The sequence below is a fragment of the Accipiter gentilis genome, chromosome Z, assembly GCF_929443795.1.
Source record: "Accipiter gentilis chromosome Z, bAccGen1.1, whole genome shotgun sequence".
NCBI classification, from domain to species: domain Eukaryota; kingdom Metazoa; phylum Chordata; class Aves; order Accipitriformes; family Accipitridae; genus Astur; species Astur gentilis.
This window is the reverse complement of record NC_064919.1, coordinates 12,755,101-12,781,899: the sequence shown is the minus strand read 5'-3', so window position 1 is coordinate 12,781,899 and position 26,799 is coordinate 12,755,101. Positions and strand designations below refer to the sequence as shown.

The following is a 26,799-nucleotide window of genomic DNA, read 5'->3' as shown; positions in this document are numbered from 1 at the left end:
GAAGTCCCATGGGATTTGGCAGGATAGCCCCAAAAGAAATTGCTTAATACAGGCAGTCCAGTGACTGCCTCTAATGACTTCATGTTTCCTGATTTGCAGTGTCAAAAGCTGCCACTTAAAACCCCATGCTAGGGATTTCACAGGACAGTGTGTGCTGTCTGGGTTAGTCTAGAAAAGGAAGAGTAATAAAAAACACGCTCTCAGTTAGGACCACTGCTCTGATGAGCAAGAGGCTGCATTAAGTATAAGGAAAAGGGAGGCATCACCTGCAAGGCTCTGGACCGCTTGCTGTGCCTAGCTCTTGTGTGGATGTTTGGAGCACAGACTTCCAGATGCCCCCTTCAACTTAAATGATTCTCCAAATTCCTCAAATGCCAAAGGTCAACCTACAGTTGCTGAGTGGATTTTCTTGACTCATCCTATCTGGTGAAATTCCACAAGGGTCAGGAACCTAACTCTGCTCCTGTGCTTCTGAAGTCCCAGTGCCAAGACAGGGAAGTCTTGAGAGACATGCTGACTTGTCAAACTCTGGATGAAAGTTAATGCTGGGGCTTGTTTTTTTGCACTAAGTGGCGTTGCCAAAGACTCAAAACCTCAGGTAGCAAGCATGAAAGGTGCAATACAGTAGATGCAGCTACCTGGGTCTTCTGCATGAAAGCACACGAAGGAGCTCTGCCTGCTCCCAGGGACAAAACAAGTTCTTCCATGCATATGTAAAGCCCGTGAAAAAGTCCCCAGGTTAAAGCTCTGAAAAGTATACTTAAATCTTCAAATTTATGCTGCTGCTTTTTTTTGGCAGGAAGTGGATCCAATAGTATTTTGGCTTTGCTAAAGGTCCCAGTAGCTTTAAAATATCAAGACTTGAGTTGAAAAAGGAGACTTCTGACAACAGTGATTAAACTGGTGTATTGTCAGCTGGCTTTTTAGCAACTTATTGCTGAATACTTCTTGCTCTGCCTTTTTACGTAAAAGGTCACTTTATGTGGCATCTGAAAATTCATCCAGTTTTGAAAGTATTATCTCACTGTTTGAACACATCAAGACTTGGCAGCTAAGCACACTCAAACGTACGAGCAAAGGATCACACTTGATTCAGAGGGGAATGTAGGACGACATGAACCTTGTGATACCAATTCTTTTTGTAAGAATTTCAAGTAATCCTAAATTTGTTTCACAGGCTGGTACATTTGCACTGGAACTGACACCAAAGTGTGAACAAATGGCCTCAATCTACAGTTATCCATAGATCACATAACCAGAGCTAAAGAAATGCAGTTGTTGTTTCCAGAGTTCACAGTGGGAATGAAAGCAGCATGAAGGCAGCAAATTACCTTCCGAGAATTCCACATGGCATGATGATTGGCCAGATTCATGAATTTGTACACCAGGTCTGGTTGATTGAGATCACTTGCCAGTGAACAAAGCTCCTTGTAGGTAGATAGGCCTTGACTTTGGAAAGCAGAAGGGAAATCAGTGTCACTATTTTTAGCTACACAAATGCCATAATAGCCAGAGCTATAGTCAAATCACAGCCTAAAGCAGAGAGAGAGAGAGAGGAGTGAATACCCTATCCGTACTAGAAGAAAATAGCCTTGGTAACTTAGAGAACAAAAAGGAACAAAAACCTCAGGAAGCAGATTTATAAGCAAGGGAATACAGTTTCAGCACTGACTGTGTGTCTGTCATTGAGACTGCCAGTAAACTTACCCATCTGGGGTTTTGCTCAGGCCACCCTGAAACACCACAGTTTCTCCAGTCATCTCATGTTTGGCTCTGGTAGAAAAGAGGTCCAGTATTAGCTTCAGCAAACTCTACCCTTGAATTGCCTGCATGCTACAGAACAAGTTAATTTGTTTTGCTTTATCAACTCAGCAACTTCTTGTTCTTTCAGTTCCAATCCCATAAAAAACACACAGGTGTGCAAAGCCACACACGGTGCAAGGAATTTCATTAACTTGCATCATGCGTAATGTTAAGGAGATGCTACAGAAAGTTTTGCTGTGCAGTCAGAAGGTAAAAAGTCAAAACACTAAATGATGGCTTATTATTTCTGCCCAGACACAAGCCATATAATGGACAGCAAATCTCTACTTCAAAATCAAAAAATACAATGTCTATTCATCTAATCTCTTCCTGTTTACCACCACTGGATCCCCACGCTCCCAGCCTAGGATTTTGTCATTCATAGTGGCCACACCCACACCAGGTTACACAGGAGTAGGTTATTAAAAAGCATTTCCAGCACTGACTGACATAATTACTAGCCAGGAGTGCTGGAAGACCAGCATTTTTCTCACCGAAGCTGACAAGTGACCGTTAACAAAACTTTCTCAGCAAAAGGTACATTTCAGGCACAAGCAAGTCCCCTCTTCTGCAATATTCACATTGTGCAGAGTTGCTGCAACTGGTCATTGTCCTTTACAATTACACAACGCAGCCAGTAGGAAATCTAACCAAATCCCAACAGATTTGAACTGCTTGAATCAGGACTGCCTCATTATTTTGAAGAGTTGTTGAATGGAACAAAACCAGAACAACTTCAGTCACAACAAAGTCTAAGCTGAATTAAGAAATGGCCCAGTTTGACCCACTGGCAATATATGGATATTGATTTGCCCTTGGCCACAAAACGTCCCTCTCCACACACAAGAGAGGCACGTTTTTGTTCCCATCAGACACACAGCTCAGAGTACTCTCTTGCTGTGTTCTGAGCTCACTGTACCTTTTCCCAGTCATAAGGGTATCAACAAGTGTGGTGACTAGCTCTTGCTGATCCTGTTCACTTCCTAGTTCATATATCAGCCCAAGACCTTTTGAAGCAACGTCTTGACTAAGCTCTGCAAGAGATTTTACAATGTAAAATTAAAGATAAGTATGTAATTAAGTAACACACAAATTTCAAAACAAGAGTCAAGCAAAATCATGATCTAGCAAATGGAGCTCTTCACAGCTCTCCGCTTTAGAGCACATCTAGTCTGGCAAAGCACAAGCTTTGCATCCTGAAGCAGCAATTTGTTCTGAATGCATACTCCCCATCAAATTAGGTGACATCTTCGTGTTAACAGTGTCACTGCATGTTTTGATATAACACAGAGAGTTCCAAGAGCCGCAGATATTCTGACACACTGATGGCCCCTGAAATTCAGCAAAGTTAATGGTAATACTCTCTTCAACTTCAGCGAGCTTCGGATAGGCTGCTGGATGCCATCCCTTCCACTAGCTGCCATGGGTGGACCTATAAGTCAAAATCTGCTAGCTTAAAGAGGGCTTAGAATTCCTGTCCATGCAGAACCCTGTGATATGCATCTTGCTGCCCAAAGCAGAGCAGAAGTAGCACCACTGAACAGTTTCTGTAATAACAGAAACTGAAGGGGCAAATGCAGAAAAACATTTGTGCTTGGCTAGCAAAGCACAGAAAAAAGCTGTGTTTATCTCTACATACAATGTGTGGAAAATAAATCATTCCTACTACTTCAGAAATGGGATGTTTCTACAGTCATCTTTCAGTGCCGACTGACAGAGAGGATGTAGGTGACTTCCTGCCTGTTCAAAGATTCCCTCTGTTCTGTTAAAAGCCTCCCAAAAGACACAATTCTTAATATGTGATAGTACTTACCATCACTATCTGACAGAATTGAAACAAATGCACTTTGAATATCCTTGAGATGAGACTGTAAGAGGAGAAAAAAGGACATTATTTTTATCTCAGGTTTTGGATCCTTTGGTCTCAAGGCAAGTTCCTAACAGATAAACAGAGGCTACTGTATCAATGGCGTTGCCTATTTGAGCTTCACCTGTAACATGAACTGCCCTCCTTTCCAGACAGGTAAGCAGCAGCCTGACATTCACAGAAGAGAACAATTATTTGTCCAGCACCCTTTTACAGCTACTATGCCATTAGTAAGCCACACATTTTATTTTCCTTGTCTAATACATGGCAGTAATGTGCCATAAATCCAGCTTGCAGCCAGATGGGGCTATTCTCCGCGTGAGGACGTCTTTTCTTCATCTGCAAACTAGTGGATTTTGCCACCTCCCACAAGGTCCATTGTTTAGACAAGTGTAATATGTGGCAAGGTTTTACATGTAACAGATTACATTTGCAAAGCACCTATTGTCCCAAAGCTCTTTATCATTAGCTGGAGAGCACAAAATGGTTACACGGTCTCATCACAGTTTGTAGTACTTCTATGCAGAGAGATGGCATTTTGGTTGGGAATACTTTATTAAGTCCTTGTATTGGTCCTTTCACATTCTCTCGTTACAGACAAGTACCCTAAATATAAAGTTTTCATCAAAGCACACCAAAAATACACAGTACATGAAGCACATAACTGCTCCTAGGTACCAAAGTTGTGATAAACTCTATGACACAAATGAGTCCAGGAATTCCACCTAGTTCTCCCTCTTCTTCTCCTCCTAGACCTGCTTTTAATATTTTCCAGAAATAAATCCTAAAAACTATACAGACACCAACCTCTTCTTCTCAAGGGAAGATGTACTGCTACTTCATCTTACACTAAGCTCACTCGGATTAGAGTGCAAGTCGGATGTTTACAAAGGTGACAAACAGCCTCGTTCATATGCCAGTTAGTATGTTCCTCTAGCAACAAAAGATAAGCCGTGTCTTGAAAAGACCTCAGTAAGGACTGCAGCAGCACTGGGGGGAATGAGGCAATGGAAGTGAAGGGGAAGGAAGGGACAGAAAGGAGGAGGGAAGCAAAAACAGGGACAAAGGGCGAGTGTTTGGAAAGGATGTATTTCTTACCTTAATTGCTTTGTGTGTACTCAGCTTCTTCACCATTGATAGAAGCCAGATGCAAGCTGCCTGCCTTACATGTGGGTTTGGGCTGATAATGTGCTTGCTCAAAATAAGGTCTAGGACCCAAGGAACCACGTCATTCACTTTCAAATCTATATGAAAGAAAGGTAGAGGGGAGGGGGGAAGCTTTGAGAATCGGCCACACCCATGTATAATTTCAATATAACGTGCAGTGGCAATGAAAAACCTAATCAGTCCACGAGTACTCAGGTGACAGCTTAATCTCTGCTTATTTAGGAAAAGCCTCCACTAGAGTCACTGGGAAAGTATTTCTCCTAACAGAAACACTGACCAGAGTCCTCCTAACCCTTCATGAAAGAGTTTCAGAGCCCGTGGCCATGAAGAGGTACCGCTCATACTGTGTAAGACTCAGTGCAGTACTTTTTTTTTTTTTTTTTGTTAGGACTCAAAACTTCTGGCGCAACGGCAGGGTTCGGTTCCTACCCCATTCCACACGTGCTCAGCTTTGTGTACACTAGAGACCTAAGACCACTCTCACAACATTACAACACCTATTTGTAGGTCTGAGGCTGATATTTACAGCTACCTGTTCTGAAGCTAGCATTTTGTCATTCTTGTATTTCAATGGGTACAGAATCTTAGTCCTTAAGTAAAATTTCTGCATTTACTGCATGTAAATGTCACTTAATCATATCACTCCAAGTTGTTGGAAAAAGACTTGCAATGTAATTTTATAACCCTGTTTTCCAGTGCAGGCTTCGAAGTATTTTAAAAGCTTTGTGTATGTTAAACCTAAAACTAACCCAAAATAGCAAACCAAAATGAAAAAAATAAAACAAATGCAGTGTCAAGTGGCAATAAATTAGATTTCAGCAAGAAGCTATTTAAACAGCACATGAAATAAAGTCTTCTACCCTCTAAGCAGATGGACTTGAAGAGGTGAAATGACCTGTATATACTCAGCATTGCAGAATACTGAGCAGTGCATTAACAAACACAAAATGTCTCTTACTGCTACTATTATAAATCAAACACCACAAAAATAAAGTTATAGAGCCCAGTGTTAGCCCAGAACTGTGAGATTTTACGTTCCTCAACCCAGCCCCTGTATTAGGAAGACACACCTGAAGGAGGGGTATATTCCTCCTCTGTGACTGTCCATGCATCACGTGCAGCCACGGAGCTGGTTCCTACAGCAGCACTGGTAATAGCTTCACCAACGGTGAACTGCAGTTCTATTTGTTTGGCCTGAAAAACACAACAGAGCCTCACTGACAGTGCTAATTAAACATTCACCAAACACACACCTTTTGGCACTCACTCCACAAAACCACAGTCTCTCTCCTAACCCCAATTCTCACCCAATTTGCAGCAAGATCACTCTTTTGGTGAGCTTCTGAGACCATGTGGCACCTCAGACCAACTGAAATTGATGGAAACTGAACCAATGTCAAACTCTCCAAAACAAATGGTAAGAGCTAAGATTTCCATGCTTATTTTTAAAGCATACCTCCTACAAAGCATTTTCTAGTCTCTGCAAAAGTTCAACTGAGTGAACAGAAAAAATTGGAGGGACAGGATGAAAATAAAACAAAGTTAGAACAAGACTGCCACTTATTAAGGAAAATGACTGCGGCTTTGTTATAGTATGCAGTAGTAAAAGATTCTCCTGTAATTCTATCCAGAAGTTGATCATCACTAAGAGATGCACAAATTTGTTTTTCACATTAAATGAATTCAGACAATACTTTGCTTAGCTTCTCTGTCTTCTTTCCATTATTCTCTAAGCCCTCAGGAACAGAACGCGCAGAACTGCCAATTTTTTGTCATTACTTATGATGAATCTTGAGTCATAAGAACCAATTTCCAAACCTGCTGAGTACCTCCTTGATTGCTTTCCTTACTCTCTGCAAGTACAAAATGCTCGGGCATTTGGTGAAGTAAGCCCTTAGCTTCCTGCAATCTAAGATAAATTGGTCTTTTTCAAGTACATTTTCTAAAGGAAACTAATGTCCCTAAGCAGTCACGGGAGATAAACACTACACTTAGAAACATTTTAATGGTTGTGTTACTATTCTTGTGTTACTATTCTTGTGTTACTATCTGACGATCACCTCAGATTGGGGGACTTGGCAAAGGCAGCCTGTCTGATACTCAATAGCTGCTTCTACAATGCTGAATCCTATGTCAGTATGAAAAAGGAAGAAAGATAAGCTGTAAATGAAGAACACTGAAAAAGCTCCTTGACTTTTTAATTTTGCTGTCTGGTATATTGCAATATGCGTAGCAGCTCTGAAGTACTGCGAAAGAACACAGTGTGCTACACTGATGCATTTAGACTGGCCACAGATAAATATATTCCTATAAACAAAGCTTCTAATTCAAGTGAGTTGTATCAGCTGATGTAGTTCAGATGAAAAAGAAGGTGTATTTATATTAAGTACTTTTAGAGTACTTAAGGCCAAAGTACAGACCTATGGTTTCATTACTATAAGCTCTTAAGATTTTGCACATACAGGTAGTCCTCCTGAAAGGGAACACTTACTCATCTCAGAGACTGGGGCAGAGACCTCGACCGGCAAGGTTTTAAACTGTGGCATAAAACATTTTATAGGTCCCAAACCTATCTCTGCTCTCTATTTCAAGACAGTTTTAAAAAACCCAGAGGCACTATTACAAAAAGACAGCTCCCCTTGTAAACCTGGCTCTAGATTATATAAAAAGCATTCAAATAGAAATACTCACTGCAGTATAAAGAGTAATACATTAATCGTGCCTCACCTCCACAGAATCCATTAAACCCTGCAACAGTAGCTTCTGGTGGGGAAAATCTTCATCTCCCACTGGGAAGTAACCTAATGTTTGTATTGCTCGTTCCTTCATCTTAAATACAAACAAAAAAAACCAACACCATCACATAACCTTTCTTTAAGTCCAGGAGATACACTTTACACCCGCTCTTCCTCACCCCTGCTGAAGTTTCACTTAAGGTACCAGAAGTTAGACGTGCAAGTGACTTGTTAGATCAATCGGTGCACCTCTCTTCCAAAACACAGATCAAAATATACGTCCTGTTACCTTTGAGGATTATTTCCAGGTAAAAGAAAATATTCCCATTTTTCTTGAATTAAAATTATGACCATTTATAGTTTTCATCTCTTAAGCTCCTACTTGTGACTGTAGAAAGCACAAGTGATCAGCTGCTAGACAACACTGGAAAAACCCTTAGCTTAATTCTGAAAATCCTTAGCCTAATTCTGACTCACTAAAGCCAACAATAAGCCTAACTCCTTTAAAAAACGAGGCTGAGTTTGGTAGGTAATACATAAACCTGGGGACAGAGCATTCCAGAAATTAACAAGAATCGTAGCAGCACTACAAAGTCTTGCCTTATTTGTTTCCTTGCTGGAAGGGATTCGGGCCAATAAGCTTTCAACAAGTTGCAGCTTTGTAAATCCTGTTCCTTCGCTGGGGATTGGCAAAGGGCCGTTCCTGCCAATCTCCCCAAGAGCTGTACAAGCAGCCACCACGAGGAAGGGAGAGGTGCTGTCCAGAAAAGAACCTACCGGAAAAAACAAAACAGGATGACTTGGGTTTTGTATGATTGAGCAGTAGGCAGACAGGCAGTTACATTTTACCCATGCAAGAGGCAAAGTGTTTATGTTCTCTACAGCTAGTAGGAAGCATTATGCTACAACAAAATCAAAGCGAAAAGAGACACTGAGAGATGTCTAGGCAGTGGTACCGCTCCCAATTTTGCTATGTTGGTCTATGAGCTAAGAGTCCACCTAATTCTTGTTGAAAAGGGTTACGTCCATACATCTAATCAGATGACATTTTTACAGGCTATAAATTCTATCACAGAAAGTGAAGTCAAGATTACAGGTTCTGTGGGCTGAATATCTTCGAAAAGTCCTCAGCCTGCAGTAGTTGAAAAAACAACTGTTAGATGCAGCAAAGTCTTAGGCAGGAAGTTACCTATTGTCTCTGTTGTCGACTTTATGAGCTGTTCTTGTTCCGGCATGACTGCAGTGTTTGGCTGTTCTATGTCATGTAGCTCCATTGTTCTGATTTTCCCTTTGGCCAAGTACCTTCCTACCGTAAATCCCAAAGCCAGCAAGGATCCATGTTGGACCTCCGGGCTCTACAGACAACACCAACAATGCAGAAAATCTTTTTCAAAGCAAGTAACACTTCGCACAAAGCACTGATATAAAAACACATATGGACAAACCAGATGCAAAGGCACCCTGAAGAACACAGAGTTCTAACACATAATGCAACAACAGAGTTTGATATTGGTAGTGCCCTCTGACGGATGGAGTCCTTTAAGATAAATAAACAAAACTTAGAAGAGGCTTAGGAGGACAGATTAAGAATTTATCATCAGCACTCATTCCTAAAGTCTACTCCTTGGTAGGTAGGCAAAAAAAAATATTAAAAAGTCCAACTCATCTGAATTGTAAGTACAGACTTGTTAAGGTGAACTAATATAATACTATGCTGTCTCTACTTAAAAACTGGACATACTCAAATTAAGAGGACAAAATGTACTCTTTGGTAAAAAGCAGTAAAGGGGAATTACTGTAGGTTTGCACTGCTAAGAATGAGAACACTCACTTGACCCAAGAATACTGCAGGCAATGCCTCTACATAGTTCAAGTAGGCCACAGATTGTGAAACCTAATTATTACAATTAAATGTCAAGACCATTAATGTCTCCAATGCTGATTTGGTGCTGAGACTACCTACTGACAGTGCTCATTCCCACAGGCGAATTCTAACAGAAGGATTTTGTGCAGAAATAAGGCTGTGAGACTTAAATGCTACCTTAATTTTTTTAAAAAAAGGAAGGGGACAGGGCTTAAACTCAATTGGTTCATGTATCTGTTTTTTTATCACAACGCTGCAAAAAGTTGCATCACTGCAACTGCGCTGCCAGGGTGGGATCCTCAACCCAGCTTGGCCACCAGGGACTGCTCCCTGTTGTGGTCTCACAGCAGCAAAGCCAGCTGAGGATGGGTCCTTCCCCCGTCTCCACTTCAGCTATCCATTTACACCACAGTCCTTACTGGGCCACTAGAGATCACCCCCACCCCTAGCTGTACTGATTGAACTGGGTTTGTACCTTCGCAGCAAACCAGAGCTCTAACTGACTCTAACTCAAAAATGCATGGGAACACCCTGCTTCTTTTTGTTTCATGGTTCACATCCCTCTTTGTTCTCAGCCAGGTTCTGTGAAAGGTCAACCACGGCTTCACGGGTGACTGGGGCAGAAAGCAGCGGTGGGGGGGCTGGCACCTGTCTGTGCTGGCTTCGTGACCGCAGGAGCTGTGCCCTATGTAGAACTGAGTAATGACATGGCTTTGGCTCACAGACACAGCTTTCACAGACTCAAAATAAATCATGTTTGTTAATTACAACATAAAACGATCAGCACTTCTTGTCAGCATTTGAGCCTGTTACCTGCTGGTGTAAAATGGTGGCCCACTGAGTCCTTCAAAGACACTGATATAAAACCATCTTGGGGAAATATAACCTAAAAATGCTGCTACTTTCCCTCCCGTTCAGGCTTCAAGACACACCTGCCGCACTTGTTTTCAGGACTCCGTCTCCATGCCCGTAGTGGCAAAATGCAGAGATAAGGATAACGGGAGGGGGAAGGAGCTGCCAGAGGAGAGAAGGCAAGACAGCCCACCAAGCAGCGACACAGCAGAGGGAGGCTGCTCAGCGGTGCGCGTGGGGTGGGAGGAAAGAAGCCAGCCCTCACCCAGCAAAGGCTGCTGGCGGGACAAGACCCTGAGGCAATGAGGAGACAGGAGGCAGCTACGGCTCAGGAGGGGAGGAGGAGTTAAACATTTAACGCGTGAGACATTTTCTTAGTTCCATGGGTACCTGTAGTTGTTCACGAATAAGGAATCGGTAAACTGAGGTGGGTAGTGTGATTCACTACCCCTCAATGGGATGAGGAATATTTAGCTGGCTAGAACTGGTTAAATACATGACAGTGCTGGCTTTGCTTGGGAACTGCCTCCAGAAAACCCTCCTACTGACCTTAACAACAGCTTCGGGGATTAATTTATTTAAAGAGCTGTTGCACTCACCTACAACAAAAATCCCTTCTCACTGTCCAGCTGGAAGTCAGCTAGTTAATTTTACACTCAGATTAAGGCTAATACGTCCTGGACATACTGTGAGATTTAGACTTCCTATCAATTTCATGACATAAGAAAAAACAAGAAGTAGACAAAGGAAGGTAGTTACATGGTTGTCTTTTGTCATCTTGATCAGCTGCTCCAAGGATGCCCTAAGCTCATCTCCAGACATGGTAGACAGCACTACAGAATAAAACAGGGCTGCGAGCTCACGCATTTCTTCTTTGTTTGTGTTCATCAGGCTCTGCAGTTTTTTAAAAAAATACATAAAATATGGAAGCAGATTCTTAGACAGTCTGTTCTTATAGAGCTTCAATATACCAGCACAACTATCATGCAGCTACATAAATAGTACTGAACTCAGAAACCACTCTTTAAACCGACAGCATTACCATTTAGTAAGAAACAAAGCACTCAGTCCAGCAAAGCATTCATTACACACAGCATTTAGGAGGAAGATTACCAGTAGCCACAAGAGGACTACCCACCAGCTCTGCATTAAACAGGCTGACTGAATGGTTGGATGAGTTTTGTCTTCAGATTAGAGCTTCCACATTTTGCATCCATACTGAGCTAAAAAAACCCTTCAAGATGCTACTTTTCCTGAGCTGCTGGAGGTTTCCATTTCCTTTGTGTTAATCAAAGGGAAAAAAACCCTCAAGAGGTTAAACCAGTTAAATCCAACGGTGACAAAAAAAAATGGGTCCAGGAAATCATGGCTCTCAATGTAAATTCATCCACTTGTATTAGAGACCTTCTATTACCTAAAGTGTTAAAAAGTTCAATTTGGAAAGCCTCGGGTCATTTGTTAAGATACAATCTTACCTCTGCCATTAATTTGATGTATAATGCAACACACTCAGGTGAAAAATTCACACCCAAATCTCCGAATGGCTTGGGCCACCACAAAGGCAGCAAAAATGAGCCAAGCAAACAAACAAGAAAATGAGATCTGTCAGGCTCATGAAACATAACTCTAACTTCAACTCAAAACTTGCATCAAATCACATAGCTGACTTCTAAAAAACCCCTGGACCTGTTCCTTCCACTTGGCAAAAGGAAATCACACAAAGGATGATTTACAACAATACTTCTGGAACTAGGTAGTATCAGTTACCACTCCTAGAAGCTTAATTTTGCAAAGGGACAACAGTCCAAAGAAAATTAAGGTTTTTCTGCAAAAGATAAGCAATACTGAAAAGGAAAATGTTTTTAAGTCCTGTCCTTTGAGGTTCATACCTGCACTTAAATGAGATGTGGTAAACTATACAGTGCAGTGCAGCACAAATATCAGCAGGAAAAATCATTAGAACACATTCTAATTTTTCTTTAACTCAACCAAATGTTTTTTTCTGCCAGATTCCCCCAATGAAAGCAAAGGCAACCTGTAAGAGCTTAGCAAATCCTGGATACTTGAAGCAAATAATGAAAAAGCAGAAAGTTGCCTGAAAAAAGAATCTAGGGAAAGCAGAATTCTCTTTGGCTTATTCTCCGGCAGGCCCCAGTTTATCTGGTTTTTCATTTGAGGCTAATACAAAAAAATAAAAAACCTCCACAGTAAGCGCTCTAAAACAACTGGGGATTTAATTCATGTCATTTTCTGAGAAGCTATGCACACCTTCCCACTTGAACCTTCTGATTATTAAACAATTCCTTCAAAAATTTTCAGAATTTTGTTTTTAGTTTTCTTTTGGTGTTTAACGGATCTTCTAATCAAGGGGAAAAACTGACTGACTGTAACAACACGATCAGTAACATAGATTACCCAGAACATGTAGGTCAAGGAACAAAATCAGTAACACCAAAGGACCAAAAAATAATTTTTTCTACCCTGCTACATATAACACCTCATGAGGTGTTGACTGTAAGTAGAAATACCACATTTCATATTAAGTGCATACCTGGAAATAATACTCCATTGCACCATGGGAAAATGCCAGATTTTGCTAATGCGAAACCCCCTCCACTCAAAAAAGAACCACAAAAAAAGGGTTTTCAACATACCTTTATCCAATCCATTTTGTCTACAAATCTGGTGGCTAGTTTTTCTGGATACACTGACACAACTTCTAAAAGACAATACATGACTGGCAAACCTAAACGGTAATCAAAGAATCAGGTTATTAAACAATTGTGGTATTTACAACAATCTAACCGTCAGTGATAAAAAGAGGTTATGAAGTATCAGGCATTTCAAAGCATTCATTTGCAATTTACTAGGCATAACAAACAATACAGAATAATAAGGTATAGTATTTCTCAGAAATATTAGGGAAACTAATAGAAGCAAATATTCTGGTAGCAATTTGTTCTAAAGACATTCAACTGCTTTAAGACTACATGTCGCAGGTACGCTATTATCCGAGTGATGAAGACATAGCATTCACTGGCGAGGTAGCTGTTACAGACAACGGCCTGGCCTCACAATTTTAAAGCATTACGCCAACTGATGCTGCAATTTACTGTCCTGCTTTCTCCCACCTATGCAACAGCATAGAAAAGAACAAGTTTAAACTGAAGAGTATATAGTCCATGTTGCAACTCTGTGATGGCTGCAGCCAAGTTCAAAGCCGTGGGCATGGTGACTCATTTCTAGTAAAAGAAGACTTTTTTCCTTCAAGATGATGCTGCACACAGCTTCTTACCTCCAACACCAGCTAACAGCTGCTGAAGAAGGCCAATATACACATGTACAGGGTTGGTTTCTGCACTTTTTGAAGAGGAGGAGGAAGAGAAAGATATGTGGTTGCCAGACATGAGGTTTCTTATGTAACGTCCAATAGCTGGAGCATGATCTTGCATATCTGCCAAGCTCTGTGAGGTTGGCACCACACCTGCACTGTGAGCAAGACACATCCGCAGATACAGAACTATCTAAGTAGAGAAGAGAAAAACACAGGATACTGAGTGCATGAGCATTTGCAAAACCATGGAGGAGAAAAAAAAAAAGACAGAATATGCTGTATTTAATGTAACCACAACAAGACAGTTTCTTCTTTAATCAAATCTAGACAGAAGAGTCAGCATGGAGACAGGTACAAATATGAAGTGTAACAAATCTTAGGATCAGTTTCTGCAAGACACCTGTGTAAGCAGACAACCCTAAAATGCCTCCATCACTATCAGAAGATTAAGTCATACACAGACTTTTGGTTTATCATCAGCTGATGCAACCTCCTTGCAGGCAGTTCAACCTGTACCCTATACCAATTTGGCATGCATACAAATGCAACCCCACGCTTTGCTAATGCAGGCCTTGTATCGCATCTGAGTTTGTGTCTACAAATCACTGAAGCCAGGGAATCTGCTATGAAAAGAACAGCCTCAAAAAGTATAATGGGACTTTTGCACAGGATTGCCAGGTTCTCCCTCTGACAAGCTATTACATTAGGTACGCTGCAGAAAGCAGCGGAGCAGCCCTCTCGGGAACATTTCTCCCAACCCCCCATGAAAATCCTGTTCAGACTGCCATTTAAGGACAGACAGATAAAGGAAGGAGGGTTAATCCCAACATCTGTTTATAAGAGGAATTTTAGAATGTAGGGTGACTTATGGTAACAGTTAGCTTCTTACACTATCCTCTAAAAAAATAATGGCAGACATATCCGAGGAAGTAAATCCAGACAATTACCTCTCCAAATGTGGCAGGATTGAAAGGCAACGCTGCAGTTCCAGTCATATATTTAGCTGGAGTTTTCATTCGATGAGAGGCCTAAACAACAGAGTATATTAAGAGTGGAACATCCAGACCCATGAACAGTAGAGGTGTTGGAACGGTCAAGAAAATTTTGCTAATGCAACTATGTTTATCCTCCACTTAGCAACTGAAAATGTACAACAGTTCTATAACAAGAAGGGCACAGTGCCCTTGGTAATAGTACAATTTAGGTCCATCAACTTGACGTCCCTATCAACTCAGAAAGTGGAAACTCTGAATTCATGAGAGGGAACAGCAGGGGGGGCTGGAGGAGGACAACATTCTTTCTTCCCCTCAGGAAACAAGAAGTGCTTTAGAATTTAAACACAAGTATATTACAAACTTCCAAACTGAGGAGCCCCAGCTGACAGGCAGTCAGGAAGCTTCGAGATAGCAGCTCTGCCTGGAGAGGCTGCAGAGCAGCCAGGTTTCCCCAGTACTGGGAGATGGGTGCCCTGAGCTGCACCAGCCCAGCTCATGGAGTCTCTCAGACCCTGCTACTGCTGGGTAGAAGGCTGCTGCAGAAAGTAAGCAACTCCCTTCCATGGAAATGATAGCTCTGAGAAGCAGGAATATTCCAGCAGAAAAACATACAAACAGAAGGTTTCCAATAACACCCACTGCAAACGCTGCAGAAAGGCATGTCTGTATTCTCTAGGTGACACGCACATCAGTGCTAGGGCTGGATTCAGCAAGGCAGCCTTGCATCTGAATAAACATACAAGGCATTGCACAGAAGTCAACAGATCTTCAAGTCTCTTAACATGCTCAGATCTTTTGCTGCACTGTAACTTCAGTGACATCCAGAACCATTAGTGAAAACCTGAATTAGTGAACCAGAAGATGACTCCCTTGAAGAATGGGTTCCCATCCATACCCAGCAGATCAGGTCCTACTCTTTCGCGTATATCTTCTTGCAGAGGGAGAGAAGGATCATGCTAACTGATGCAGGGAAGTAATTTTGCTCCTCAGCCTGCTGTGCTAAGCAATGCATACAAAGTTCTCAAACATCTTCAACACTTGCAGATTATTCATGATACATGAAAATTCACACTTCAAGATAACCAAAGAAATGTACTTCCAGCACTTTTCAATATGCCTTCAGGACACATAAGAAACACTGAAAAGTGCTCAAAAAAATTTTTTTTTAATTCACCTAGCAGTGAGGGAATCTTGTTTTTCTCAGTATTGATTAAACTAGGCTGATCCATAGTTATTTAGTGACATTACAGAAGTGAAGGAAAACTTAAAAATTAACTGCAAGGGGACAGGCATTTAACAGAGTTATCTAAAACTCAATCTTGGTTTCTTATTTTTTTACGTCTATTTGAATAACCAGTATTTTGGACAAAAGCAAGTTTTTTTCAAAAAGCTTCAAATGCTTCATACGCTAGCAGAGTACACCAGCAGAGTACACCACCAGCAGAGTATAGAAAATTTCACAAGAAATCTCTCAGGTATGAGTTCTGCTATCACAGATCTGTTGCAAAACAAGATGTGCTCCAATACTATATACTGACATTTTTTTAAAAAGTATAATATCAGAGGAAAAAAAAGTATTGTCAGTGACTTTCCACCTCTTCTTTAAAGCTTATAAGCCTAGTATAGCTACTCTACATAGAAGGGTGTAACACAGACTAGATTATAACACCTCTCCAGATGATCTCTCAGTGCAAACAGTGAGGGTAAACTCAGTGGTACAGTTTTTGGCATATCATTCCACTAGACTTGTCAAAGGTTATTTACAAGGCCATTATTTCCACAGATTGCAATGAAGATGAATAATTAAGCCTTTAACAAACCAAACTTCTTCACTTGTTTCAGTATCTCCTTTCCTAGCCTATGATCTTTTTTTCTGTTTTGTGCACAATATTATTTTTCACCAGCCCAACCAGAGAGTAATCTTCACTGACCCTTCAAGAAGGTGTTTGTGAGCGAACTGTGTTTGTGAAACATGCTGGATTATCACCCTTGAACACTGGATTCCTTGCTCCACACATCTTCTGCACAAACAGCCACAAAACAAAATAATCCCTTTGTTCAAGGATCTGCCTCCCTGTCACTCAACACTTGGATGTCTTGAAATTATTACCAGCAGAAGGAAACGATGAGTGCTAATCTTGGCAATACAATACTATGTGTGGTCTTCACTGTGATTTTAGCTAAATTTATTCCTCAGCGTAGGTGATGAAGATAGATACAGGGAAGGGAATACCACACTCACTACATGCCTGAGCATCAGGCATCTATTTGCCATTTACTGGGACAGAAGCAGCATACCTTGTCTTGAATGTAATGGACCATTTCAGGGAAGGAAGGCATCTGCTTCCCAGAACTCTCCTTTTCATTTTTACCAGGAAATGTTCTCAGCACCCGCTGGGCTTCTCCATGTACCTCCTCCCGCCTTTCAGAAGAAAAGATGAGAAACAGACGTTATTTGCACAGTACAAATGGCCTTTAATGCGCAATAAGGTATCTTGGGAAGCTGGGAGAGAGAGAAGAGTTTTTAAATGAGAAGTGGTTTTTTTGAAAGGAAAGGTAAAAAAGCTTGCATTAGAGCTTTTAATGATTTTTTTTATTTTAGACAGGGGGAAGAACAAGGACAGTGATGAGTGGCCTCTGCAAAACAGCCTGGATCAGCCTACTTCTGCTCCTCTTACATCCTGCTAGTGTTCACCATCAGTTCCTGGTTCCCACATCCTTGCTTTCCTATCTGCTGCTCCTCCCCACCGCTTCCTATATTCATGCTTCAGCTGATAGCTACCCAGTTTATCACCATCTACTTAGAGGAAGATCAACTCCTAAAACAGTGCTGACACTGCAATGACACAGCAGTTTGCTGCAATTGATCTGTTTAGCTTTCCTTAGTTACACAATAGCTACTCACATAAAAAATCAAGCAATTAAAAGCAAGTTGGAAAAAACCCCCACCACTTAAATTGCAGTGACAAAAAACTGCAAATGAAATGATTACTGTGATTTAATGAATCAACTACTCCTCAGCAGAGAGTGGCAACTCTCACAAGTGCATGCTCCTGGCTCTTTGCAAATACAAACTAAAAACAGACTGATAGAATTTGCCAGGAAAAAAACAATTTCTAGCCACTGTACAGCTGATTTCAGTCAATGCATTTTTACTTTGCAATTGCAATTGATCATTAACATGAAGTGCTTTAGTGACAGCAGTTCATCTGAAACAAGTGAAAGAATCCAAGCCAAAGACTACCATAAGGCATAGTAACAGTTTTCCACAGAACTGTCAAGAATGCCCATATGTAAAGGTTAATTTCCAAATTATGATACCTGATTTTCACTGAGCGTGTTTTTATGTACTTATGTACACAGATATGTATGCATTCATATTTCATCCAAATACATACAGGATGCAAAATATATACATATGTATGTGTATGTATACATGACAATAACTAATAAAGTAAAATAACTTACGGGTCTCCTGCAGCTAACAGGAGTAAGTATCTGGAAGGGATATGATCTGGAGGGAATACTGTGCTAGCAAATTTCACAGCCACTTGACGTACTTGAACTTCAGGCTTAAAGAGAAGAGACAGAAACATACAGTTGAGTTTTAAATGAACACACTAATGACTTGCACTCACCATTTGTAAATCATCGGTTATCTGTTTTGTCCTCTGGTACCAATATGACTCAAAGAGTTTAGACATTTTGAGATACTGTTCTTGCTAACTCTTCATATGGCAGGAGACAGGGAAAAGAAAAGCTAGCTTCTCATATATACACAAGTGGAGAATGAAATGTTTAATTAAATACATGCACATTTTGGGGAATCATAAATCAGGGTCATCGCTAATTCTTAGACATCTGAACTGCCCCAACCAGCCAGTTTTGAAATAAAGAATGACATATATCACCTGTTCACACAAAACAGAGCTGCGCTTATGAGCAGCGCAGCCAGGGGTGGAAAAGAAACATTAGCTTAGGGTGGTCATTCCCTCTGGTGGGTTCAGATAGTCTCAAAATGGTATTGCCTGAAGACCTAGATCACTCAAGCACCCAGGCAAAAGAGTCATCAACATGGAAATAGTATCTTACACAGTTATTAGTGCAACCACTAGAAATACATATATCTCCGCAGTCACCCTGAGTACCCATGCAAACACAGAGTATACAAAAAACACTCTTTCTGAAAACCCAGACCTCTGGGGAATTCTGGACACAAACAACATAGTAAAGTAAGAGAGTCAGTGAAGCGCACTTCCCTCTGGATTAGTGTCTCAAGGCTGAGGTCCTGGGGAGGTTCCTAGGTGCCTTATAATGTTAGAAATCAGACAGCACACTGAAATCCCCACTTAGCAGTGAATGAACCTTTCTCTTGCTTTCACAAAGCATTTCACAAGATACTGCCCTTGAAGCATCTACTTCTCAGAGTTTTCTTAGGAGGAGACTATGAGAAACATACAGTGCAATCGCAATGGCTTTGTTTCTTTGCAAAACAGAACACAAATAGAAAACTGCATTGTCACCCTTCTTGCAGCCACTGTACCGTATTAAAAATATTTCATCTGAGCATACACACTCCCCCTTCTCCCAGACATGCCAATACATTCAGTAAGAAAAGGGAGACCTGTTCCAAAAGTGTGCAACAGGAAGTGTCAGGAAACAGGAAAACAATGAATAGCTCTTTTTTCAAGGTACTTAATTTTAACTCCACTGAAAATACCTTTATTAAATAAGAAGCTACAAGAGCTTCCATCAGGGTACGCTGGGCTCCTTCCAAGTTACTGTATGCTCCAACCATCATAGACAAGGCCTCCTGAATGGCAAGCCTCGTATCAGCGTCTTCCTGCAGTACAAAACCAGAAGTTTTCACTTTACAGTGTGCAGTGACAAGAATTAAGCAAAACCAGCACAAAATTTAACAATTTCCCAAAGCCCCGTCAGCACCCACCTTGCATAAAGCTTCAAAAAACTGCTGTACCAGTGCTATATCCTTGGTAAAAAGCTGAGGCATTCGGCTGAAACAAGATATTTTAATTCATGAAAGTTTTGGTTTTTTAAATTGAAATGCTTCACATTTCACTCATATTCCCCTCATCCCACATTTTAACTCTCAAACAAAACAGAGCTGGCACAGAAAGTTTGCTCTATCTTATCCATTTCCACCATGGAGCAACACATGCCGCCTTAACACAGTTTGGAAAGCGAGATTTTCTATGGACAATCATGTAGGTCACCAGCATTACCACTGAAAATACCACTTGTCTAGCTTTGTGCCCTCTGGTCTTTGCTGTACATTCCTTAAATTTAAGTTTCTGCCAATCCAGAAAGTGGAACCATTTCTTAAATTCTGTGCATAATTCATGAGCTGCCATTAATGACTGCTAGAGAAGCTACCAGCTAAAAACATTTCTTTTTACACCTCTAGAGATGTCACAAGAGGAACGCTTTTCTCTGCACTGTACACTCAGCTGCAAAATTGGCAGGTGGCATAAAGCTTGCTGCTGATAAACTAACAGATTATTCTGGAAAAATTGTTCCATGTCCCACTGCTTAAATGCTGCTTCTGTTACCTGGAGAGTTTTCCAACAGCTGAATATGCCATTGACAGCAGTTTTGAATCCTTGAATGATAAAACAATAAATAAAAATCAGCAAAACCAGAAATACACAAAGGCATATCTTTTATATTAAACATTTACTTTAACTACTGTCTCCAAAGTGCTCAAACAGGATTTCATGGACAAAGAATCCTGGAACATAAAATAATCGTATCCAAGAATAAAAGCATTACATAGGAACAGAGGGAACATGCTTTTCCACAAGAAACGGAAAATTACAAATGGTGAGAAAATGTAAAACTCCCTTCTTGTCTCAGCTAATCGCATTTCAAGAGACACAGCTAAGGAGATTCAGCAAGTATATGAAACAGTAGCAAAGGGACAGAAGCCAGAAGGTTCTGGCCCTGAACAGCAGCTTTACACAAAGGAAGCTGTTTGCACAATGGATCCTGCAGATGACCAATGCAGCGCATTTATATATGGGCTTATTTCATCCTGAACACTCCTTTTTCACACCCTTCCCAAGGGCAGGGGAGGCCCACGCGCTCAAACACCAACTCAGGCCAGAAGGTCACATCCAAGAGTTCAAATAAACCAGCAAGAGGACCAAAACTGCAGAAAAGGTGATCTGCAACATCAGCCCTTCATAAGATACATGTAGGAGTATCATGGGGAATCTGCCTTCTGAAACAGCACTGGAAAGACCTCTTCAGGCCAGACTGGCTTTTGCAGTTCTGTTTCTAACACCCTTCCCATAGCAATACCATTCCTGGACAGAGAGGATGGAAGGTATTACAAGCAGACCTATACAGCTGCTTATCACAATGGGGCATACGCCTGGAGCTGAGGCCCCTGTGTGCTCCAGAGTGATGAATAACAGCAGCTAGATGCTATTCTGGCCTCACTCTTTAGACTACCAACACTATTATTTCCTGAGACTTTGCAAATTGTGTCCAAGCACCTATCCATAGCTGTTAAACAAATAAAACAGTTTTCCTACGTAGCCTTTTGAAGTATTTGCTTCTCTTCCAACATTTCTTAAAAACATCCTTTGATAGCCATCTCAGGCAATTACAAAAAAGAGATTTATCAGTTTCCATCATAAAGGTATTTGTCTTTTGCTTGTATTCATATGAAGATTTATAGCTCTATAGTAAAGAACCTTTTAGCTTACCTCTTTGTATTCATTGATCAGCTTTGTAAGTCCATTTAAAAGCATTGGGCCTAATGGCTTTATTTTACTTTCTGGACAACTGCAATTAAGAGACACCAACAAACAACATATTATCCTTTGCATCCCTTAAAAGTATCTTCTCTCAGTATCATTCTTTCTCAACTTTGTTAAGCTGAGAAATTACATCTTAATGTGTGCAAGCACACACACACAGAGATTTCAGGATTAAGGAAAAAGCCCTACTTTCTATGAGTTTTAGTACTCTTTCTTTGCCCTTAGTTCAGTTATGTATTTAGTAAACAGAGTGGCTTCTAGGCAAATAGCTAAAAACCATTGTGCTCACTCTAAATTACTTACATGATACAAATATGATGCACAAACTGCAAGGACAGACTTCTCAACTTTGCATTTGTGTTCGCACCGAAGAGTCCATCATAAACCACCTGGCCAAAAGGAATAAAGAGCAGATCACACAGTGTCTGGCTTCACTTCCAACGGTCTTCTAATTCACCTTCTTCTTTAAACACTGTCATCAGTTACAGTGCTTCCCTCCCCCAAGTACTGGAGGCACTGTATTATCAACCTCATTAGGAAGAGCAGCTTTGGAACATAAACATTACCTGAATGTTAGCTGGGAACGTTTCTGCAGCTTGCCTGGATCGCAGAAGATGAGGAACTATCTTTAACTTAACACGGGTGCTGACTGATTCTCGTTTCATTTCTGGTTTCAGAACAGATCCCTGTCAGAAACAGAGTTGAAATAACGTAGTGATCTTTAAACAGCAGTATTTTTAAGTTAGTGTATTCGGTTTGTGTGGCAAGGTTTTGGTAGCAGGGGGCTTACGGGGGGGCTTCTGGGAGGAGATGCCAAAAGCTTGCCCTATGTCCGACAGAGCCAAGGCCAGCCGGCTCTAAGACGGACCCACCGCTGGCCAAGGCCAAGCCCATCAGCGATAGTGGTAGCACCTCTGGGATAACACATTAAGAAGGGGAAAAAAGTTGCAGGGGGCACAGAAACGGCAGCCGGAGAGAGGAGTGAGAGCACGTAAGAGAAACAACCCTGCAGACGCCCAGGCCAGTGCAGAAGGAGGGGGAAGAGGTGCTCCAGGCGCCGGAGCAGAGATTCCCCTGCAGCCCGTGGTGATGAAGACCCTGGTGAGGCAGGCTGTCCCCCTGCAGCCCAGGCAGGTCCACGGTGGAGCAGATCTCCACCTGCAGCCCGGGGAGGACCCCACGCTGGAGCAGGTGGGTGCCCCAAGGAGGCTGTGACCCCGTGGGAAGCCCACGCTGGAGCAGGCTCCTGGCAGGACCTGCGGATCTGTGGAGAGAGGAGCCCACGCTGGAGCAGGTTTTCTGGCAGGACTTGTGACCCTGTGGGGGACCCACGCTGGAGCAGTCTGTGCTCCTGAAGGACTGCAGCCTGTGGAAGGGACCCATGCTGCAGCAGCAGTTCATGAAGAACTGCAGCCTGTGGGAAGGACCCACGTTGGAGAAGGTCATGGAGAACTGTCTCCCATGGGAGAGACCCCACGCTGGAGCAGGGGAAGAGTGTGATGAGTCCTGTCCCTAAAGAGGATGAAGCGGCAGAGACGTGTGATGAACTGACTGTAAACCCCATTCCCCGTTCCCCTGCACTGCTGGCTGGGGGTAGGTAGAGAATCCTGGAGTGAAGCTGTGCCTAGGAAGAAGGGAGGGGTGGAGGGAAGGTGTTTTGAGATTTGGTTTTATTTCTCATTACCCTGCTCTGGTTGATTGGTAATAAATTGAGTTAATTTTCCCCAAGTTGAGTCTGTTTTGCCTGTGACAGTAATTGGTGAATGATCTCTCCTGTCCTTATCTCAACCCACAAGCCTTTTGTTATATTTTCTTCCCCCAGCCCAGCTGAGGAGGGGGGAGTGATAGAACGGCTTTGGTGGGCACCTGGTGTCCAGCCAGGGTCAACCCACCACAGTTAGTGAAATTACCTTCTACTGCAAATCAGAACACACTAGGACTGAGAAAAAAATTATTCAATAGCATAAATGTCGAGTGCAAGCAGAGATCAAAGGCAGTGACAGATTTAGGAAATATATATATGTCTGTAGGCAACTAAAATTACAGCTTCAGAAATTAAGGAGGTTATGCAACTTTGAAGGCAAATCTTACCTCCTTGGTTTTCAGTGGTATATCCCCAAGATACACTTTATACATTTTGTTGATGATAGCAGGATTGTTCCAGTCGATTAAACTAAAGCAAAAAAGACATTGAATACCAACATGTTATGATTCTGACCTTTGATTACTTTTTAAAATATGTTTTACTGCATTTCCCATCATATTCCTATTCTTCCCAGACTTTTAATAGATCTAGCTTGACTCTGCCCACATCCACATAACATATAATCATGAAGAATATGAAGTGATTACACATTTCACCTACAAATTCCAACACTATAATTCCAAGTAACTTGTGAGAAACCTACATGCTCCCTTCTCTCCCACTGAAACAAGATATATAAACCATGGCAGCCTACCCACTGAATACAGAATGGTCACCTGTTAACAAATTTCTCCACATTCTTCAACCTCGGTGCTTTGACATTTTAATAGAGAAGAGGGTAATTTTTAATTCTAAGACATGTCATCCTGGTCTCTCAGACAAACCTGTCTGCCCATGATAACATCTAGCTACTGATGAGACTGTTTGGAACACACACATAACCAAAAAGACCCCAAAGAAAACAAAAAGTTAAGCATCCATGCTTCAAAAAAGTGGAGGACACAGAGCCATCTCTTTCTTTCAGTAAAGCAGCTGCTTTCCTAACAAGTAAGCTGTGAAGTAGCATATATTTCTCATAAAAGACATTTAACATTGCATATTAACATGCATTTTGTCCACATACATATTTTTCTCTCCAGGCCAAGAATACCAACACAAAAGGAAAGATGAGACAAGCAGCAAAGGAGAGACTGCCTTCCCTAACCAGGCTGTCGTCACTTACTAGAATCATCTCGCCTTCCGTGACAGAGGCACATGAATAGACTCAAATGGAGAAGGTTTCATGTTACATGTTTGACTCCAAGTTAAGTACTCCTATACTTCCAGTAATACAGAAGCCACCTACACATTTCAAAGGCAGGCCTCTCTTGCTCCACATCTCCTACATGAGCCAGCAAACCTCGCATGATCAATGACTCGGCAAATAGTACCAAAAGCAATTACTCTGGCCCCTTGATGGATTAAAGACAGAAGCATTGTCTTTAGATGATGAAACGTGGACTGCAGATGAGCAAAAGCTTTAATAATGCAAAAAACAGTGGCTGCCAATTTTCCAGACTACGGTCCACTTCACAATCACAGACCCTTTAGTCCCTTAATAAATTAAATCAAAGCATACTTTTCTGGGAAAGACAATATAGGTAAGTTGACAAGCTGTGAATCACTTACTAAGGCCTCACTGATCATCAACAATCCACAAAGGGCAATTTTGAAACCAGGGAGTAAGAAAATAGCTCAAAAGCAATACCAAAGATGATTGAAAACAGACAGCTAAAGCTGTCAGCTCCAGAGCCAAGTTCCCAGCTGCAAGACTGAGACACACCATTCCCAGCTCCATGTGAATACATGGCAGCTTCACAGGTACATGGGGGACTGCAGACTTCTTTCTTTCAGAGCAGTCTCTCCGGAGCACTACACTAATTGCAGCTAGCTTTGTTATGAACACTAGCATCATCTTTTCCAAACACCCGAATTTGTACCTTTGTTTGCTCTTTAGTTCAAGGTCTGCTGCAGTGGCAACACTGTGTCTTGTATCACTGGAGGCTACAACCAGGTGTATAACAGCTTCAAGTTCTGGCACTTGCTCAGCTTCAATGAACTTCACTATCCCCAGCTTACACTGTTCAACAGTGGGGAAAGTAAAGGCAGCGTTACTGACAAGAAAGCATGTTACAACAACCGTAGCAGTTCAGCTGTCTCAAATTATGGCTTCTGCGTGCTAAGGAGAAGCTCACAAGCTCTCCACCTCTTTAGCAGCACCCTCCTCTTGCCTCCTGTCCAAGCAGCCACCTGCGGCAAAGTATCAGCATTACAATTAGGGGTACTCTGCTACTTCTCTGCTAAAAAGGGACGCTTCAACGTAAGAGAGTTTTGCAATCTTACTATCTTCAGGAGGAAAACGCAAGAGTAGGCTGCAGTCGTGGTTGCTTCCTAACAAGTTCTGAGAAGTGCTGGAACCTCCCATCCCATCTTAATGTTGAAAAGTTCCATAAGGCATCATGTGAAGTCCCTCAATAAATTCCCTCAGAGCAGCTAAAGACCTGGTCAGAATTAGTTAGGTATTTTCCCTCTAGCCTTCCATTCCTCTGTCGGCAGCCGTCCCTGTTACCACCCCCAGTTCACTGAGGACCAGCCCCGCAGCTGCAAGTACCTGTTCTAGCAGCTCTGGTGTCCATGGGCTATCTCCAATTACCCTTTTGGCTGCATAGAAGCTCATCCCTGGAGGTGGCTGAGGGATTCCAGGACCCCCCACACCACTCGATGAAGAGCCTTGGGCCGAGGCCATGTTTTGTCGACTCTGAGATTCATTCAATACGAACCTAAGCAGGTGGGAAAAGAGTTCTGTTAGAGGCTTTACCAATCCACATTGCCAGCTGAATTAGATGCTGGAATGGAGGAGTAAACATAACCTGTCCAACTTCACGTATTCCTCTTTAATTAATCCCATGCCTCCAACATAAGACAGATTTTTACTCACTAAGACTCAGCTACCCGTTATCCCAGCATATTCTACAAAAGCCATAACGATCTCATTATACTGTTTGAAAACAAACCTCAGCTAGGAAAGGGAAGGGTCCACTGGCATTTCTGCAGAGTTATCTCAGGTTAAGAAGCAGAAAGAATGATCATTTTTGTATTAGATGTCAATACTCAGACAGTACTACATTCGAGAAACCTGTACTAAAAGCTTTAAGAACGTTTGTATGATTTCTATGAAAAGCGCAGACCTAACAAGGGAAATAATGGAACATATGCAACACAATGAAGTGGCAGGAAACAGTCCTTGATATAAAAAACCCAAATAAATAAGATAATGTCTTGGAAAATAGAAGTTTTAGTGCTGGGCAGAGAAGGAAAGCAAAAACCATAAAGGTTACGTTTTCAGATCTTAGTGTTTTCAGAGACTGGCTAGTCTAGCTGCCCTGTGCACATCTCCATACTCTCACATAAGCCACTCCACCTCTCCCTGTACCCTTGGAAGCTGGTCAACACATAAAGGCATCAAAACTGTAGTCCAGAGACCAACAAGAATTATTTTGCTCCAGACCGCCGTAATGTGTTCTGCATTCAGCACACAGGCAACAAAAGGAAGTTAAACAGTCTCAACAACAAGGGTAAACATTCATCCCAACTCTCATTAGTTAAAACTTTAACACTAGAACTTGATTATGAGCTTTAAGCCCTACAGTTAG

General features: G+C 41.7%; 1 protein-coding gene across 4 annotated transcripts in view; it reads right to left on the bottom strand.

Annotated features, from left to right (window-relative positions):
• The window catches only part of ECPAS (Ecm29 proteasome adaptor and scaffold), a 63,084-nt gene that overhangs the window by 18,043 nt on the left and 18,242 nt on the right, over window positions 1-26,799 (bottom strand). For all 4 annotated transcript variants that reach the window (XM_049796109.1, XM_049796107.1, XM_049796108.1 and 1 more), the window contains 24 exons: window positions 25,758-25,926; window positions 25,087-25,226; window positions 23,494-23,575; window positions 21,969-22,088; window positions 21,706-21,791; window positions 21,349-21,427; window positions 20,188-20,237; window positions 19,566-19,632; window positions 19,338-19,460; window positions 18,086-18,189; window positions 16,916-17,039; window positions 14,570-14,650; window positions 13,584-13,812; window positions 12,943-13,034; window positions 11,048-11,182; window positions 8,762-8,927; window positions 8,173-8,345; window positions 7,565-7,666; window positions 5,908-6,031; window positions 4,769-4,914; window positions 3,617-3,671; window positions 2,723-2,837; window positions 1,708-1,773; window positions 1,332-1,449 (listed from right to left, as the gene is read on the bottom strand). In XM_049796109.1, coding sequence (XP_049652066.1) covers window positions 1,332-1,449; window positions 1,708-1,773; window positions 2,723-2,837; window positions 3,617-3,671; window positions 4,769-4,914; window positions 5,908-6,031; window positions 7,565-7,666; window positions 8,173-8,345; window positions 8,762-8,927; window positions 11,048-11,182; window positions 12,943-13,034; window positions 13,584-13,812; window positions 14,570-14,650; window positions 16,916-17,039; window positions 18,086-18,189; window positions 19,338-19,460; window positions 19,566-19,632; window positions 20,188-20,237; window positions 21,349-21,427; window positions 21,706-21,791; window positions 21,969-22,088; window positions 23,494-23,575; window positions 25,087-25,226; window positions 25,758-25,926 — 2,746 coding nt within the window. The remainder of the gene's footprint in view (window positions 1-1,331; window positions 1,450-1,707; window positions 1,774-2,722; window positions 2,838-3,616; window positions 3,672-4,768; window positions 4,915-5,907; window positions 6,032-7,564; window positions 7,667-8,172; window positions 8,346-8,761; window positions 8,928-11,047; window positions 11,183-12,942; window positions 13,035-13,583; window positions 13,813-14,569; window positions 14,651-16,915; window positions 17,040-18,085; window positions 18,190-19,337; window positions 19,461-19,565; window positions 19,633-20,187; window positions 20,238-21,348; window positions 21,428-21,705; window positions 21,792-21,968; window positions 22,089-23,493; window positions 23,576-25,086; window positions 25,227-25,757; window positions 25,927-26,799) is intronic.